This window comes from Echiichthys vipera (genome assembly GCF_963691815.1).
Source record: "Echiichthys vipera genome assembly, chromosome: 3".
In the NCBI taxonomy this organism is placed as follows: Eukaryota; Metazoa; Chordata; class Actinopteri; order Perciformes; family Trachinidae; genus Echiichthys; species Echiichthys vipera.
In genome coordinates, this window is record NC_139828.1 from 12333867 (window position 1) to 12352809 (window position 18943).

General features: G+C 39.1%; 1 protein-coding gene across 1 annotated transcript in view; it reads right to left on the reverse strand.

Moving 5' to 3' along the window:
* The window catches only part of LOC310966687 (guanine nucleotide-binding protein subunit alpha-11-like), a 40377-nt gene extending 29976 nt beyond the window's left edge, over window positions 1-10401 (reverse strand). The window contains 1 exon segment of the mRNA XM_083940508.1: window positions 9235-10401. Within this exon segment, the coding sequence (XP_083796634.1) occupies window positions 9235-9370 (136 nt within the window). The 5' untranslated portion in view covers window positions 9371-10401.
* Window positions 10402-18943: the final 8542 nt, after the last annotated feature.

Consider the following 18943-nt stretch of genomic DNA (forward strand, 5'->3'; position numbering starts at 1 on the left):
ACATTGAACTTAAAGTGATATCCCTGTGTAAATTCATCACAGGCTCTTTTTAGTCAAATACACTCATCAAAAAAGCCATCGAGACAATTTTTTTGTGTGCACGAACAGAGAAATCCGGGACAGTCGCTAACAGCCAAATGCGGCTAACACAGATTACCTCGGGTGGTGAGTTGAACACATTAAACGGCTTTTTTAAACACTAACACTGCTCCAAATAACCCCAAACTTCTGCAGTAGCATGAGAAGAGTCTTTACACATTTACTGAAGCACTGTAGTTAGTTGTTTTGAAAGCCTTACCTACTCAACCAGTAGCAGCTCCTCTCGTGGTAAAGTCCATTCAAGTCGATTACAAATACAATCAAAAAGGAAGGAATTGATGATTTATTCCAGTAAAACACGAAAACGTTGTGATTTAATAATTTGGTGAAATATAAGTTCATAATGGATCGTAAAAGGTTTAGAAATTTCCCACACAGCTTTCCCTGCAGCACCGAAACATTGCGTTGATTCCAGCGGGCGTGTGTTGCCGGACGCAGACAGTGAGTGCCGGCACGGGTAAAGCCGACTAGCCTGCAACTTGAAGTGAAGAGAGACAGAATGGTTTGTGTCCGTATCTTTACCGGCTGCAAAACAAAAATAAAAGCTTACAACTCAAACTTTTCATTGGCTGCCACTGCGGTACGATGACCGTGCTCTGATAAACCAGTGGCTTATTGTTTTGAATCTGGATATTGAGACGCCCATCAAGGCTCTTAGGCAGAGGGATTATCGTGTCTGCAGCAAACATTTGGAAAAAGACGACTTCAAAATTCCCAGAAGAGCTTCGGACCCAAAAAACGGTTCTTGAAGAAGAATGCAGAGTGCAGCAACTGACTACGGATAGACTGGAGGTAAAGATGTTTCACCAAACTGCCACAAACCACAAAGTTTCCGTGTTTTTGCTGGAATAAATAATCAATGGGCTCCTTCCCTCTGGATTGCATTTGTAATCGACTTGAATGGACTTTACTACGAGAGGAGCTGGTACCGGTCAAGTAAATAAGTCTTTCAAAACACTCTTAATAAACTCAGATGTCACTTTACACGTTGTTGATGCTTTGGTTAATGTGTAGGACCTCCTATAATGCTACTGCAGAGGTTTGGTTTTATTTGGAGCAGTGTTACTAGTTTGTGGTTAGACGTTTGAATGCGTTCAACTCGCCGCCCCGAGCTAATCAGTGTTAGCCGCATTTTGCTGTTAGCGAGTGTCCCGGATTTCTCCGTTCGTTGTTAGTGCACGAAAAAATTGTCTTGATGGCTTCTTTGATGAGTATTTGCCTAAAAAGAGCCTGGGATGATTTTACACCGGAATTTCAGTTTAAAATAGTGGTGAAAAGCAGGTCAGCCTAAAGATAACTATAATCAACTAATGCCCACAATAAATCCCAGATATAGTATTGGAGATCTGCCAAAATCCTTTCAAGAAATCCGTTGGCAGATCTCCGATGCACCATTCTACGTGGACTTCTGCCACAGCGACAGACCAATGGTTGAATGAAATGGGTAAAGTATATCTTTAAGTTCATTTAGCACGTTAATTTTACTACCGTTGACGGCCATTTTTTCAGTTGTCAGGATCAAAAAAGTGGCTGACGGTATGACACTATGGTACAGCGGCATAAGTCGATCTCTGGGAGCTTACGCTGGTCACAGCTGTCAATCATGACAACTCACCCTGTTTTTCATAGCATTAATTGACTAATTAAAGAAGTGTGATTTTTTTGTTTCGCCCATGTCCCATGGAGGGCGCAGGATTTATGGCCTATACTGCAGCCAGCCCACAAGGGGTGTTCAAGAGGTTTTGGCTTCATTTTTAGTTAGCTGTCAAGCCGTCCATATTTATATATATTCTGTGTGTGAAGCATATGTGAAAAGGAAACTCCGAACTATGTCCAGAACCAATTCTCCTGACACGGTCCGGAGTTAATGTGAAAACGGCTTTAGACCAGCAATGGCCGGCAATGCTTCCTGTTGACAGGAAAAATGTGTGTCATAATGGGTCAAGAAATAAATAGATGTCCTGGCTGTAATTGATTGAGCAGTGTAATGGAAATGTATTCAGTATCCCACTGATAGCTGGGATGTACAGCCAGGTTGAAAGGGTTTGCTCTGTTTAGACACAATTTAGTCCTAAGTGGAACTGAACTGAAAGCACACGTGACTTTCATGGTGGATAGAAAATAATTTCAATAAAAACCGATGCATTTGGCTAAACTAACTGGCAGTTAGCTGGCACAGTCACACCAGATTGCCAGGTCAGGCTGTACGAGTCTAGCAATTTGAGATTTCTGGGAAATAAGATCACGTGGGTGATGATTAGCATTATCAACCTTGGCTGACAGTCAGACATACAGCTGCGGGAGTATGGATGCAGGAAGGCATCTGCCATCTCTGCCTTCTGCAGTGCTATTGTGCCTATGAGGATAGCGGGAGTACCACAGGGCAGCCCTGTGACGGCCCACGATGCCACAGTACAAACACAGACAGACACTTACAAGTCTCTTTTGGGACATTTTATCCTCTGTGTGTGTGTGTGTGTGTGTGTGTGTGTGTGTGTGTGTGTGTGTGGGGGGGGGGGGGGGGTTGTTCGTCTGTACAGTCTGCAGTTTTGTTATTTCTACAAAACTCTGCCATGCCTGCCGTTACCTTGGCAGCAGCTAACAGGGATCCAAATAGATATGGCTAACACAGGGCTTATCTGCGTGGCTTACTGAAAGACTTGCTAAGAGAAACCATAATAGGCGTAGGTAGGCTCCATGCATTAGACATCCTTGGGTGTTGCCAAAAAACAAACACTCATTAACCCAGATACTACCGACCTGTTTGAGCGGTGTGCACATTGACAGATGAAGTGTGTGTTCAGTGTGTGTGTGTGTCAGTGTGTGTTTGTGTGTGTACAGCATCCTGACTCCCATTCCAATTATGAGTTCAGGTAAATACCCCGTGCTGCCTGGGGCCTTAGCTCGTTCAGGTGTACAGAATGTGCTCCTGACGCCATGGATTTGGGTCCGGCTCATAAGTGCTGATAGGTGCCCTCTTTCTCTGCCGTTCTTTACAGGGAGATATTCACAGCGCTGTCTGTGTATCATACCCAGACAGGCATGAGAATCCATATTTGAAAGGTAGAATGACAAACTAGATTAAAATTCAAACAATTTTAGCCGTGAGTTTTTCTGTAGATGTTCCCTAAACTAGACACAGCATTACTGCTAAGTCGTGCACCAACACCCGCTTCTTCAAAATACAAATGTAACGGTTTTACCTGACATTAAGTTCTTAGATGCTCATCACAATAAAACTGTTTTTCTATCTAACAAAAATTACAAAAAAAAAAGCAATATGTGTATACTGAGCCTCTGGCAGCATGGCATAACTTTGTTCTGTAGAAGTAAAGTACCTTTAATCAACACTTTAATATGAAGAATGGATTACATAGTTACTAGTCTGTGACATGGTTGATTCGGTGATTAACTCACTATGAACTGATCATTTAAAGAAAACCAAATCGATTATAGTTGTATTTTTTATGTTTAATGACTTGGTAAAGAAACTGCCTTACAAAACCCTGCGGTGACCCATTATGTTGGATGTGTTTATTTTATTTAAACATATTGACTGCTAGTTTTCCCTTATTTGCCTGCATCTTTTTTAAAGAAGGTGACAGCCCAAGTGTGCACGCTCACAGAGTCCGACACTCCCAATTAAATGTGATTGAGCCATTTGTCAATATTTTTTGTAGTGCCACTTTATCAAAATGTAAACAAACATAAAACAGCTGAGAAAATCAAGCGTGAATACATTACATACTACTTTACCTCTTCCAAACCATCATGGGAAATTAAAACTTGAGTATTATTTTACCCCAAATAGAAAGTAAGAGAAACGATAATAATAAAAGTTAAAAAATCCATTAATATACATTTTTTTAATATTGCACTATCGATACATTTTTGCAGGCAAGGTGGGTTGGTGGGGAGTTAAACTATCTTCTATCCCAATATAGGTAATTCCATATCTAAATAACGTCAATTATGTCAAAAATATGTATATGAAATAAACTATTTGAAATCACCACATGGTAGAACCTGTTTTTGTATACTTCTGTGAGAATTAATACCTGACAAATGAAAGTTATTTTCTCATTTTATTAAGACAGTTTCAAGTGAAATTAGGGAGAATTTAAAAAGATTCGGGGCGTACTGTGATGTAAAAACCACAATCTTCAAATGCTATTCCAATATTTCACATCAGATTTTCTGAGAAATTTGAGTTAGTATAAAGTCATTATCAATTTAGATGACGCTGTATATCATGAGATATGATTTAATTGTGATAAGATTCCACTGGAAGATGATGCATCATCATATTGGATTACCGCCCAGCTCTATGGGGAGTGCAGCTGTCTTAAACTTGTCTGAAAATGAAATAAAAGTGGGATGGGAATTGATAAAGATTTTATTGATACCAATGCTATTATCTATTATGCTTACCGGTCCAATTCTTTATCTATCCCTCATTGATTATTAATCAATTTTCTGTGTGGAAAAAAGGTTTTCATTCTGAACACAGTGTAAACGAGCTGAAATAACATTTGTACAGCATTCGGTTTTATGTTGGGGTTTGGTAAACCTGCCCGCGTGGCATTAAAGGTATTATAACATCTGTGATGGACGTGCTGCTCAGTTCATGAGCTGTGTCACTCGACTGTCAAACACATGGGACTGCTGGAATTCAATCTTGGCATATTGGTATTGCAACCAATAATCAAAATTCAAATAAAAAAAAAAAGAAACTGAAACTTGGAGACATATCCAATCCAATGGATCCAACGGATGGGACAATTGGACAAACTGGTTCTCGATTGCCAACACTCTTCATGTAGGATTCACACCTGATGCAAGTCAAATGTTCTTGAGCTGTCGGCTTAGTAACAATGTTGTACAATATGAACACACTACCACAGAAGAAAAAGTACATAGCATTTGTGCAGTACTTCATAAGCACACGTTTTACAGGTTTTCCATCCATATGACTAACTTAACCTTCAGTCAACAGTGGATACACATTGCAAAAGTTAAAGTTGCTGTCAAGTCATTGTTTGCACACTGCACAACATGAACTTCTATCTTTTCTAACACCATCTTCCTACGCAATCATTATGACAAAAAACTTTCGTGTTATTAGACACCGTTCAATCTTGCAAAACAAGAAACCTCATTAGTATGTAGTTAGGTTTCTTGTTAGAATAATTTGCAAGAACATGAAGATACAGTCACATTAGTCACGAAGAAGAAAAGTGGCGTTTTTATAGAAACTGGTCAAATTCAAGATCAGGGGGAAACAAAAGGGCCTATTACTGTGAGACCCTTGACATTGATCAGGAACCTAACTTATCATCAGATCCCCTTTGGCCTTAAGTGTACATGCATTCAGTTAGTGAAGATATACAAATGTGGCAGCAGTTTGACAATGTCGCACTAACAAACACCATCATTCCCACATTTTGAAAAAAACATCCGATGTATTGAAGGCGACTCACAGACTGGTGTTACTGCAGCTCTCCGGGTTCTGGCTGCACACATTTAATTACTTGTGACTTTCATTAGCTACAGAGCGCTCCTCTGACCCGGGCTCTTCCTCAGCCTGCAGGTCTACCAGCTAACCACACCACTGAGGAAAGCCAGCCTGTTGCTGATAAACAGCTTGAATAATTGCCTTCACTTAAACATCATACAAACCAAGCAGTGCTCTTCATTATAGATCGCAGATACGCATTTCAAACTGCATCCAACCAAACTGTAAGCATTTAAATAAAAAGGTTTCCATTTAGAATAGCGTAACCAACAAATGTGAGTCACAGCAACACCAAGGTTGAATATTTTTAGCTGAAGTTTTTCTTTGTTAAAGTTTGTTTCTTTTCCCAATCAGGGACAAAGATAAAAATCTTACTGTGAATTTAGGAAGCCACGAGCCGCCACTGTAGAGAAAAGACTCGAGATGTAACATGCAGCCAAAACAATAATAAAAAGCTACACTATGCGTGAAGGTCTATAAAAAAGATCAAAGAGGTCCATAATATGTTCCAAATGAAGTGAGACAACTTGTGTGCACTACAACTCACACTGCAAAGTGCTTAGATCCTTTTCACACAAGCTAAAATTATGTGGCAGCCGACTCCCACCACAAGCTGAAACAAAAATGACTCCTGCAATTTGTACTTCAGCATTTTCATTAAAAACAATTGGGTCGCCAGGACGGAAAAGGGATTTCTTCCAAATCAATCTCCTTTCAATGAGTCACCATCCCAGCCTCTCATCTGAGAGCAGGAAAACAACAACAATATGTTTCTTCGCCAACAACACTTTTATATTTCGAATCAATGTTTGGCAAATATGTTGGCCAAGTGAATCAACAGATGCCTTTCTACGCGTTGCCAACAGTTATTTCTTAGCCATTTTACAAGTAGAAAAGCAGTGCTTCGTTGTCACATTGAGACGTCAACTTACGCCAAAATAAAAACAGATCCCAGTAGTTGATTCGCTCTTATTTTATATTAGTTACATAGCTAAGCGCCGATGTATCCGGTTTATTACCGACAATGTCAACTGGAGGTCTTGGTGACATATGAAGTGGTGGTTAGCAACATTTATAAGTAACTCCGACTTATTCATCAGCCAAATATGATTAGTGGTATCTAGAGCCCAAACGATGAAATCTGTATTTCATTTCTCAAATATCAATATTGGTATTGGTCTAAAAAAAAGGGGGACATTGAATCTTCCAGGACATGAGAACCACCACCAACAGAAACGCAGCCGCACACATGTGAGTTGTCCAGATCCCAAATCCAACTGCAGCTGTCTTTGTTTTCCCAGGCTACATGCAAAACATGTTTGGTCTTACTCAGGGCTGCACAATAAATCTTTTTTTTTATTGTCAACGCAATATCAACTTGGGCACACATCGCAAAGACACTCAGGGATTTTTTGAGTTAGTTGAAAGAGAGTATGAGGAGAATCATCAAAATTATAACTTTATCATGACATAAAGAACATTATTGTAATTTTTTCTCAGCCATACTCTAGTTCAAAATGGTATAGTAATGCACCTGGTCCTGAAAAGTAATGCTACAACAGCAGTGAGGTATTTATTTTTTATCATTTTAAACAGATTATACTAATTTCATACACAGTTCGAGTGTTGGACAACCAAATTAAGGGGGCCATGTAAAAACTTAGTTGTGCAGCGCGGTACCCGTCCCTGTACTGTAGCAGCTTCAACTGGTTATAATGGACGCACTCGTATATACGCCGACACAGATATGTCTCGGATAGGCCAACATCGGCCCAGCGACATATCGGTCTGTCTCTATTTTCGAGAACAGAAGTGCTCACCATCTTATTGCCAAACAAATGAACTTCTTGCAGAAATTTCCAACTGTCAAACATTTTTGATACCAAATCACAGCATGCATTTTTCTTGGTGAATGAGCTGCCTGCAAAAGTATTCAACCCCTTTCACCTTGGCAAATGTCAAAATTCTCATTAGGGGCTGAGCCTTAGATCCTAGAACCGCCCCTGGGTTAAAGGCAAGTTAAGGAGATCTTGTCCTGTCCCACCTCGGACTAAAGTTCTTCCTCTGACATTCATTTAACAATTGTTCTGTGGGTAGATGGTTACTTAATGTCATATTCTTAGCTTAATAGTGATCCACTACTCTACTTGCCAATAAACATCTCCTTATGTCAACAAAGCTATAATAACGTATTATAAGTACATCTCCCCTGAGGTTCTGACAATGATATGACTCATAAACATGAATTGTTTGAGAACAGAGTAAACACTGTTGTTTCTTATAAGCTGCTATTCCTTTCAGTGTTTGAAGTTGTTGCAGATATGAGTGAGATCATCCTTAGAGTTATTAAAAATATACCTATAGCATGATACTGAATCCTTGCTAGTTCCATTGATGCTGTTTGGAGCAACCCTAACCTGGACTTGACTTGAGTGGGGAATAAACACAGTAACAGCTTTCTCTGTCAATATAATATAATATATATAATACATAAAAATGCACAATGGCTCTACTGCTACTCTTCTTCACACTTCATAAAAAATGAGTCTGTGGATGTCACAGCATAATCTCTGGAGAACAGCTATTTCCCAGAGTGGACAACCTCATCTTTTCTAGACCAGACACCAAGAGAACGCCGTCTCTGTTGTAGCATTATTAATTAAAGCAAACTCTTTTTCTTTATTCAAGCCATGTTTCACTGGCTTGGAGGAACTACAATAATGTGGAGGAAGGAATAAGAGGGCACTGTTGACAGCTGGTTGACAGAAGCTTTACTTCTGAAAGACCTCATGCTTGATAATCTAGATGTAATTCAGAATAAGTCTGACTTCGTTTTGAGTTCATTGGAGAAGCTTGTAGATTTTATATGGACTTCAAACAGAGCTGATTTACAGCAAGGCCCATTTTCTAATGCAATAGCGTGTCTATTTATGCGAGTTGTAGTAAAGTCACACAATAGCCAAAATGAAGCCAATAACCATCACGAAACTGGGCTGAAACGCTGACATGAAGTCAAAATACCCTCCAATACATGTTAGTAAAGAGTCATCGGGAAGTGAAGACAATCTCCTGTCGTTGTTATCTTGTGAGTGGTCGTCTTACTTGTCCGTGATGTCAAAAAGGCTTTCACTTTAGCTTTGGACGTAAAAGAGAAGCCAGAGGACTGTGACACAAGCTGGGATCCAATAAGAGCTGAGGTTTCCCAGCTTTTCCCTGTTACCTTCTCTGACATAAGAAGGTAGCTTTGAAAAAAACAGTACACACACCATGTTGGTTTTCATTCAGTCAAAAATTTAAAAAATATTAAATTTTGTACATTATTATTGGATTGAATGAACTGTATATCAATACGTTTCCAGAGTCAATGGCTGCTCTAAGCTCTTCCACTACTTCAACATGTGAACCACATCTGAATTGGGATTTGCATATCCCATCACACGCAAATCCCGTGGTGACCAGGTTAATGTGGTTTGCGATTGTCGGTGCAGTGTTTTGCATGCATAACCTTTTACACTAAAATCAATAAGCTTACACTATCTGGTTTGTGTGTTTGTCAAAAATAAGTGGGGATGAAGTGCAAAGTGTCCACACATGCCAGTGTTTAGATCATGCAGGCTTACCCAGCAGAAGCAGCTTCAGCTCCCGTCTTGCATCCCTCTTGTCTCGCCGGAGTTGTTTCTCGATCTCAGCGTTGATTCGTTTGGACTCTTTCGCCTCTTCACTCAGGCAACAAGCCATCATGGAGTCTAAAGTCATCACCGCATGAGCTGAAAAGCCCGTCTGACAAGGGGCGCCCGGGCTGCACCTCACTCACAAAAAATATCAAATAAAATGAGCAACAGCCCGTTTTCAACAAAGTTATATCCAGATAATGGGGCTTGGAGCCTTTTCCTGTTAGATCTGGCCCTCCTCGTTGGTGGTAAAACTGCTGTCAAGTGTCAAATATTTAACAGCTTTTGGTCAAAGTCTTTTTTTTTTTTGTAGATCCTCAGGCTACAGGGACTGACAGCTGCTCACAGAAAATGTGCAATGCCCGCAAACATCTTAGATGACTACCAAAGATGAAAATAACCATTTTATTTCATGCACTTTGCAAAAAAAAACAAAAAAAAACCCGTTGACAGCTTGTGAGCTAAGTGCTGCTAACGTGACAAGTTGATGGATTCATCAGTGCCAATACTTTGGTAGCTATTTAGCCCGTATAGTCTAAACACTCGTGGAAAAATGAATTATTTTAGACTAGTAACTTCGGCTCCCAGACACAGTGGGACACTACAGGCTGTCACATTTGTACAATACCCCCTCTCTGTTGGTTGTTGCCCGGCCGAGTACAACAAGGCTTAGCCGCCCCGAAACCAACACTGTCCGCCCGCGCAGTGATAACGAGCTCCCGTCAAAACTGTCCATCTACTGAACACACAAGATAAGGCTTATAAAAAAAAACACCTGCTGTCTCAAAGCACTCGAAGAAAGACAACCCTTGTGGCAAGAAAATATCGCTTCACGAGCATTTATCTTCCTGCAGACCCGAGGCACCCAGTGACCAGTGGAGCTAAATGGGCAGGCTAACTGTTAGCTCGCTAGGTTAGCTCCCTGGAATAACTGCAGCCAACTGGCTTAAGAACCAGAAAGCTTGTCCTGACAGAGGACCTTCATTGTGTTAAAATAGCGTTCTCCCAAAGAACCGAATCCTTAAAAATGCCCCAAACGTCTTAACTGACTCAGATGGACCCTTGTAGTCCGTGCATTTTATCGCTCCTGGTGTTTTTTTTTTTCCTGGCTCTTCGTCACCCACTCCTCCTCAGCCCCGGTGTGGCGCTGCGCTGCTGACGTCGCTTGGGATATTCATTGATTGACAGGAAGGCAGAGCGAATGACAGCAGAGCGTGTGGGCGGATTAAGGCGGGGCTTCACTTTTCCAAGTTTGCCTGAGAGGAAGTCTTCCATTCGGAGGCGTGTCAACGGAAAGCAACTGACATTTGTGCTGCCGGGCAACGCCCATCTATCTGTCAAAGACCAGCACAGCCTATGGAAAGATGTTTTAACGTTTAATATATTGGTGATATCTGTAATTCAATTCTTCCTTGTAAAATAGAAAATTTCAGATTTCAAAAATTACATTCTTACTTTTTTTTTATTGAATTTTGCAGACAGGTGAAAAAGAAAAGAAGAAAAATTACTTTTATTTATCCCGAAAGGGAAATTCAATGTTTTCACTCTGTTATTATTCATGTTACAAACACACAGTCCCGAAAATACATACATGCACAAACAGGACCTATATACATGCAATTAATGGAGCGATGTCTGAGCGAGGAGGCTGCCAATGGCTCAGCGCCCCGAGCAGTTGGGGGTTCGGTGCCTTGCTCAACAGCACGTCAGCAGTGCCCAAGAGATGAACTGGCACCTCTCCAGCCACCAGTCCACACTCAATTCATGGTCCACTAATGGACTCCAACTGGTAACCCTCCGGTTGCCAGCCGAGTCACCTATGGTCTGAGCTAAGTACAACAGTTGTATAGTGCATCAGTGCGTCTGCCTTAAAGTGAAAAAGAAAATACCAACATAAATCCCACTATCCCTCCAACAACCCGTGTCAGACGTAGTCACAATAACCAACTAAGTTATCAAATAACATATAACATAAGTAGGTCATTTAGGTACAGTGAAACAAAATAGGGTAAAAACTATAGCTAATAGCAAAAATGATTCAAGTACTTCAAGAAAAATAGAAAAAAGGAGTATTAGGAAGTGTCCTCAGCATCATCAGGAGTAACAGTGAGACTATTACTATTAAGAGCCAGCAGTGAGTCCCATGTCACTCAATCAACCAATGAATTATACTTTATTCATCCCCAAGGGGAAATTCTTTTACAAAAGACAAAGAAAAGTTTTGTGAAATAAAGTCAAAGATCCCCTCTGTGAAAACCTTAACTTCTCTCACCTTAGACATTGTAAAATTTCACGTATCTGACTGTTGTGAGTCGGTGCAGAAACATGTTTAACATGAGTATATCATCAAATCAAGTATATCATCTTACGGCATAGAAAAACTCCCATTTCAAATATCTACAATCCAGTTGTTAATAATAGTCATATTTTTTATTCAGATATCCCAAATGAAAAACCAATCCAGATTAAAACGTCTTTTTTAACCAGTAATACTGCACATAACACCAAACCTACGGATACGTACAACTGCAATGCTCCTAGTAAGAATGACATTACACATATATATAGAAATCTAAAATGTAATTGGGGATATCTAGAATTGAAAGCCCAATACACATGAATGACAAACGTGACGCCATTAGCATGAGTAAGAATGATGTTGAGAATATCTGAAATTATTATTCTGACTAGTAAGAATTCAATGACCAGGAGAAATGTTGTTATGGACCTCTAACATTGCCCTTAGCTGATTTTGTTCTGCTTAATGATGCTGCTATAGGCCTAGTCTGCCGGGGATAATACTTTTCCTGATCCTCTGAGCTTCTCTCCTCTCTGTCTGTGTCATTCGTGTCTCATCAATGCATGTTCCTGCTGCTATTATAATTTGTAACCTAAGCTGTGCTTGTTTCTACTATTCTGCTGTATTAACTGCCATAACATATAAGTCATATTCACATTACTATAGATATTACTATAGTTACTGGAAGTCTGTCTGTCTCTGTCTTTGTGTCTGTCTTTCTCTCTCTCTGTCCATCTGTCCGTCTTTTCTCTCTTTCTCTCTCCTTTTCTTTCTCCCCAACCGGTCAAGACAGATGTCCGTCCTCCACAGAGCTGGTTCTGTCTGACGTTCCTGCCTGTTATAGGGAAGGTTTTCGTTGCCACAGTACTCTACAGGGGAATTGTTGGGTCTATGTAAATCATAAATAAGTCATTGAGTGTGGTCTTTATCTACTCTGTAAAGTGTCCTGAGATAACTTTTGTTATGATTTGGCACTATAAATAAAATTTAATTGAATTGAATTAACATGTAATAACAGATAGGAGAAGAAGAATGAAGAATTAGAAGAATTCCATTTTATTTATCCCACAAGGGAAATTCAATTTTTACACTCTGTTATTATTATTATACAGGTTACACACACAGGCCTGAAATACACACATGCACAAACCTATATACATGCAATTAATGGAGAGATGTCAGAGCGAGGGGGCTACCAATGGCTCAGCGCCCAGAGCAGTTGGGGGTTTGGTGACTTGCTCAACAGCACTTCTGCTGTGCCCAGGAGATAAACAGGCACCTCTCCAGCCACCAGTCCACACTCCATTTGTGGTCCACACAGGGACTCAACTGAGTCCCCTATGGACTGAGCTACTGCCGCCCCAGGTGTGATTATATTAAATGTTGAAACGGCCTGGGGCCCCAAGCAGTTGCCACCTATAATGCATAAATGGGGAAAATTTTGGAAAGACTTCAGCAAGAAATTTTAGGAGAAATCACAAAGACCAAGAGTGCTGTTCTCTCAATCTTTTAAAGTGGAGGTAAGTTCTCCGGAGTAATCAGCTCCAACAATTTCAGCTCCTTCTAAACATTATTCCAGGGAGAAAGGGCAGTATGTTTAAACATTATTTAAAAGTTCTAACTTTGGGGATTAACATCTGTAAAATATTATTAGAGCACAGGCGGTACTGAGTTTGTTTTTTACACATGTAGATAAGAAGAAATCAGCCCAAGGAGAAATTCATGTATTAAAGCCAACCAGTGAGATGATACAAAATATACAGTATACTTCTACTTCAATGTCAGCTCTGGCTTTCTCCCAAAACGAACACTTTGTCAACAAACAAACCAGGTAGCATCACAGATACTGTCAATATTTGAAGTGGCTTTTCCTGATAGGACATGTAAAGTGTCTCATGGTTTCTAGGAAACCCATTACAAAACAGAAAGTGTCATATTTACTTTGTAATGTGACACATACGATACAGGAGCAAGTCAAACGAAAGAGAAGTATATCATTTCAAAATCAACAGAACAATTAAACAGTGCACCTGTAACAGTAATCAGCTGAATGTCTATATATTTGTCCTGGTTTTGATTGTTTGTCTTTGCCTCTTATATAATTCTTCATATGTTAAGTTTTAAACTTGATAAGGTCACATAAGTGTTCATAAAAGTGGTAATACCACATGGTAAAGATACAAAGAGAGTCCTGCATTCAACATTTACTTGAGAAAAAGTAATGTTATCAACAAAAGTGTCAAAAAACAAACACTCATTATGCATGATAACTCATTGTGAAGGGTTATATTTATATGCCATAATAAAAATGTATCTATTACGATGCATCATATTTTACAAGCTTGTCGTATATCTGCAAAGGACTACAGTATATATGTCCTGTAAATGTAAAGTAATGGAGTAGAAAGTACAATATTTCCCTCCGAAACGTAATGTAAATACTGAAGGCCCTCAGTATTTACATTTACTTTACGTGAGTAAATGTCCTGAGTTCGTTTCTACAAATAATTTGCATGCTGGGCTGTAGAATATCCTGTTTTGTGGTGGTTCAGCTTTAGTGAGTAATGATTTAGTCCACGTACAGTCGAGCAGTTGTGGAAGAAGTTTTCCGACACTTCTGACCCCCCAACCCCCAGAACGTCCCAACCGCTCGACTCTACCTCAGCATTGGACTTGCAAAGTTAGGGCCGATTTAAAACAGTAGGTGGCGTGTTGAGCCACTTTCAACCCATGAAATGCAGATTTTTTTTAAATAAATTTGGTGAGAAATGTGAATAATAACACCAGCATCGATGTGTTTCATCACAGTACAGTCATATCGTTTAGTTTACAGTTAATTAAAACATGTTAAGGGGTGAAAACCTCCTTAAAAGTAATGCCACAATGTAAAATAATGTAACAAGTATTAGGGCTTAAGTGAAACTTACATTTTACACACACACACACACACACACACACACACACACACACACACACACACACACACACACACACACACACACACACACACACACACACACAATATTAATGTCATATTAATGTGTTTTTATGGATATTTTAAATAGAAAAAAGATGCAGGTAAAACAAAATGTGCATGCAAACCTCATCCCTGTGGGCAAGGAAAGGTCACAATTGACTTTTTTCACACATTAAAACAACAAAAAACACACCCAAAGGACATCCAACAGGTTAAATGTACACACACAGAAAACATCAGTAGTTTTTATATATAGTCTTCAAAAATGTCACATTAAATAAGTGTAGAAGTATAGTTTAAAAAAAGAAAGAAAGAAAATAAATAAGTGCTGTATTTACAGTATTACAGTTTCTAAGAATTATCTTTTTTAATCTAAATCTCATGTTTTTGACAGCAGTGCATTCCCAAGTACTTTTGCATTCCTCTCGCTGCACACCAAAACTTAACGCGAGGAGACGCAAATTCAATTGTGAGCGGACATAAAAAAGATCCGCACCATTGTCTCTCAGGGGCTCTGACTGACCGACCGTGGCAACGCTGTTTTGGAAATCCTGGAGCCGGTTTTTGGATTATCACCATTAATTAATGCATCAACATGAAGCAGCATTTTAATTTATAGCTGGTGAAAGTTACAGTGATTCATATTTTCACAGTAATTAGTAAATGTAGAGATAGAGAGTGAAAAGAAGGCTAGATATCCCCCAAACTGTAGAAAAGAAAAAGTAAGAATCAGCAGGAAAAGTAAATGTAAGTAAAGCACGAGTACTATAGTGCTTGAGTAAAAGTGGTTAATTTCCACCACTGAAGTAAAGAAGTAAAACTGTGAAATGTTTTAAAAAGTGAATTGTTTTTTTTCCTCTTCTAGGTCAGTTAATGACTTATTATTATACGTCCTGTCTTCTCTGACACTGATTATGACAGAAATGAAGGCTACCCACAGCTCTGTCCCTCTGTAGCTGAGCTGCTGGCAGACAAACTGTTGAGACAAGTGACATCTTGTGGATGTGCGGTGTCGTCGCAAGAGTGAGGGTCAATAAAACATAATTAGGAATCTGGTAAAAATGTGGAAAAGTTTGAAGTCCTAACACAGAAACGAGCACTCTCTGTGTTTGACAGAGCCTCTCTTTTTTATTTTTCCAAGCAGGAAATGTTTAAATATAATAAATATTTGGATTATGAAGATCCAAACGAATGCCCTGAGGCTTAACAAGGACTTAATAACTTTCTGCCACGTGGACTACTCCTCATTTCTTTTATTATGACTCTTTTATTAAAAGAAACTGCAGTCAGTCTTAAACAGCTCATTTCTTGTAAGTGTCTGTCTGTGTGTCTGTATCCTGTTTGTCAAAACCAAATTACTTTCAGGGACTAGTAGAGTACAGGTGTGTTGAATTGAATTGAATTGATGTATTGAAATACATGGAGTACATTAGTCTATAAGATGTGGCTTCAGGTAATAAAGGAATTAAATCAAATCAAATCAACTACCATTAAACATTTCAATAATTACTGTATATTAAAAAATACTTAATATAAATCAACTTATATATTATTATTATATATCATAGATGAAACTACCCAGCAATATACAAAGTAATTCAAATCAGCTCCACCTTCACCAGTTATGAACGCATCAATGTGTCATTAGTTATAATCCAACTATATATGTTGCGCTGAAATGTGTCATTCTGCATACTGAGTACTTTATTTTTGGTACTTTTGTTCATTTGAACTGAATTGCTACCCGACAGGGGCAAGCGGTTGAAGATGAATGGATGGATGGATGGATGGCTGCATGGATGGATGTTTGAATGATTACTCTTGCTGATCAGCAGTTTGCACAAGTGAATTGACTGTTAGAAGTGAAATTATCAAGGTAACAGACTGCTCACTCATCTCCAGTATGTCGCAGTGTTACAGATTAATCATTGATCATCATCTGTTTCCCACAGCAGCCAGCGACAGGGGACAAAGTCTCTCTGCTGTAAGGAATCATCCACGAGACGATACGACGCCTACAGAGCCGGCCTTATTATGCAATGCGTCGTATGATTCTTGGAGAGTCAGATCCACCTCTGCCGTCAGCACAACATGACAGATATACAGTATGAGGCAGGTACTTTCCTGTTACTGTCAGTCCACGCCCACTTGATATGCACCCTTTGTCTTTCTGTCTTTCTTGCTGGCTCTTTGAATTTTTCAACATCAATTTCATCTTGACATATTGCCATAATAAACACATCCCTGATACCAGATATTCTATATAAATGGAAATAAGTCACAAAACAGGTGTGATCTTATTGACAAGTTACTAAAAAAAAATACTACTACTAACTATAATACTGTAATAATACATTTCCTTTCATGAAACAGATTTTGTATGTATGACATGATTTTGTCTGACTTATATTCAGAAAACTCAGAACAAAGCAAAACAACACATAATTTAATTTATAAACTATTATAAAGGACATATATATACATGGACTTTCTAAGATATAAGCATATAATAAAAAAACATTAGATGTAACATATGACATATCCGTGTGTTGTACTGTTAAACTATATGTAGCATGTCTCAAATATCACACACACACACACGCACACACACACACACACACACACACACACACACACACAGTGTCTAAAAAGGGCCTCATTTACAGGAACACCTCTGTAAAATAAAGCTCATGATGTCTAATGTAACACACAATTCCACATGAAACAAATAACATGACACTATCATGAGAACCCCCCCCCCCACCACACACACACACACACACACACACACACGCGCGCGCGCGCGCGCGCGCGCGCACACACACACACACACACACCCACACCTCTTCGTCTTTGGCCTCACCTTGTTCCCATGGTAATGCAGAGGAACTCGGGTGATCTCAATATGAGACTGAAAGCCTGGACCAACCGGTTCTGCAGGGTGAGACAAAAGATTGACACCCAAATAGCAGCGGAAGAAGGAGTGACAAAATACCTTTTGTACACTTCATCTCTGCTCTGAAAACACTTACGGGCTGATTCACAACCTGCTGCACTCTGAAACATGTATGATTCCTACATGATGCGTTTGTAGTCATGAGTTTAGAGACTCTGTTGTGTTTACTTGTATGCCCATTGTATTTGAATTACATATAAAGAGTAAAATATTTAGCTGTTAGTAGTTTTACATGGTTTATATTGTATACAGTTGAATATTTTTGGATGAATATCAGCAGGTTAGGTAGGCTAAGCACAAAATAATAAATGAAAAGCAAAGTTAAGTTGAAACTTTCAGCATATACTGAAATAATAATTCTGTAAAAAACTTCTGTGTCCGTGATTTCACCCGAGCTCAGCTGAAACATGAAGCAGGCGAGCCTCTGCAGCTGAAACTTTATCCACAGCCCAGCGCATTGCTTGATACAGCTGTCAAACTAAAGGTAATGAAAGAATAACAACTTCCGGTATGAGCGTATCAAAATAATGCTGTTGTCTGACCAGCACTTTGGTCATACAGAACACCAGAGAAAGGAAATGAAACACCAATGATACCAATCATACACCAGTTTGTTACAGTTAATCTCTATTTTTAAGTAAATAAAAGAATCTTAAATACATAAAAATATTTATTTCTATATCTATATTTCTTTATTTCTATTTCTATATTTATGTATAATGAAAGTATCTTGCACGGACAGACAGAGAGAGCGTCGCTGCCACGGCTGGTAACACAGTTAGCATTTGATTTGTTAGACTTTTGTTTTGTTTTTTGACAAAAACGGTCAATAACCTGAAAAAAATGCTCCAACTACATCCTAAGAGTTCCAATAATTCCTCCATGAATTGATTCTGAATTCAGAAATAAATACACTCCCCAAAAACAAAATACATGTATTGCCGTGAGTATCATATACTGGAGTTTCAGAAATCAAAGACAGCTTGAACTGGGAACTTCTGCAACAACAACAGACAGATGCTATTATATCTAAATTGCTGTCAACACACGCAGCGGTTTGGGCTGTTCTTACAGCATTGTGTGCTCTGCATCTGTTCACGTCACGCAAGACTCGCGAGCAGGTTATTTACTTTGGAACAATATGGCCGAGGAGTGGTCAGTATCAACAATGAGTCACATACTGTCGGTCACATACAGCCTACCCTGTACCTGTCACAATGCAGTGATGTCATAGCTGGTGTTTTTCCTGCATTAAGAAATGCTGTTACAAGTGAAAGTCAATCATTCAAAATGTCAAAGTATTTTATTGAAGTATTCAACAGAAAATGTGCTTTAAGCATCAAGAGTGTACTCATACGCAGAAAACTGCCTCTTTTATCATTATAATGGATTATTCTTACTGATAATATTTAATGCTGTAGCCTAT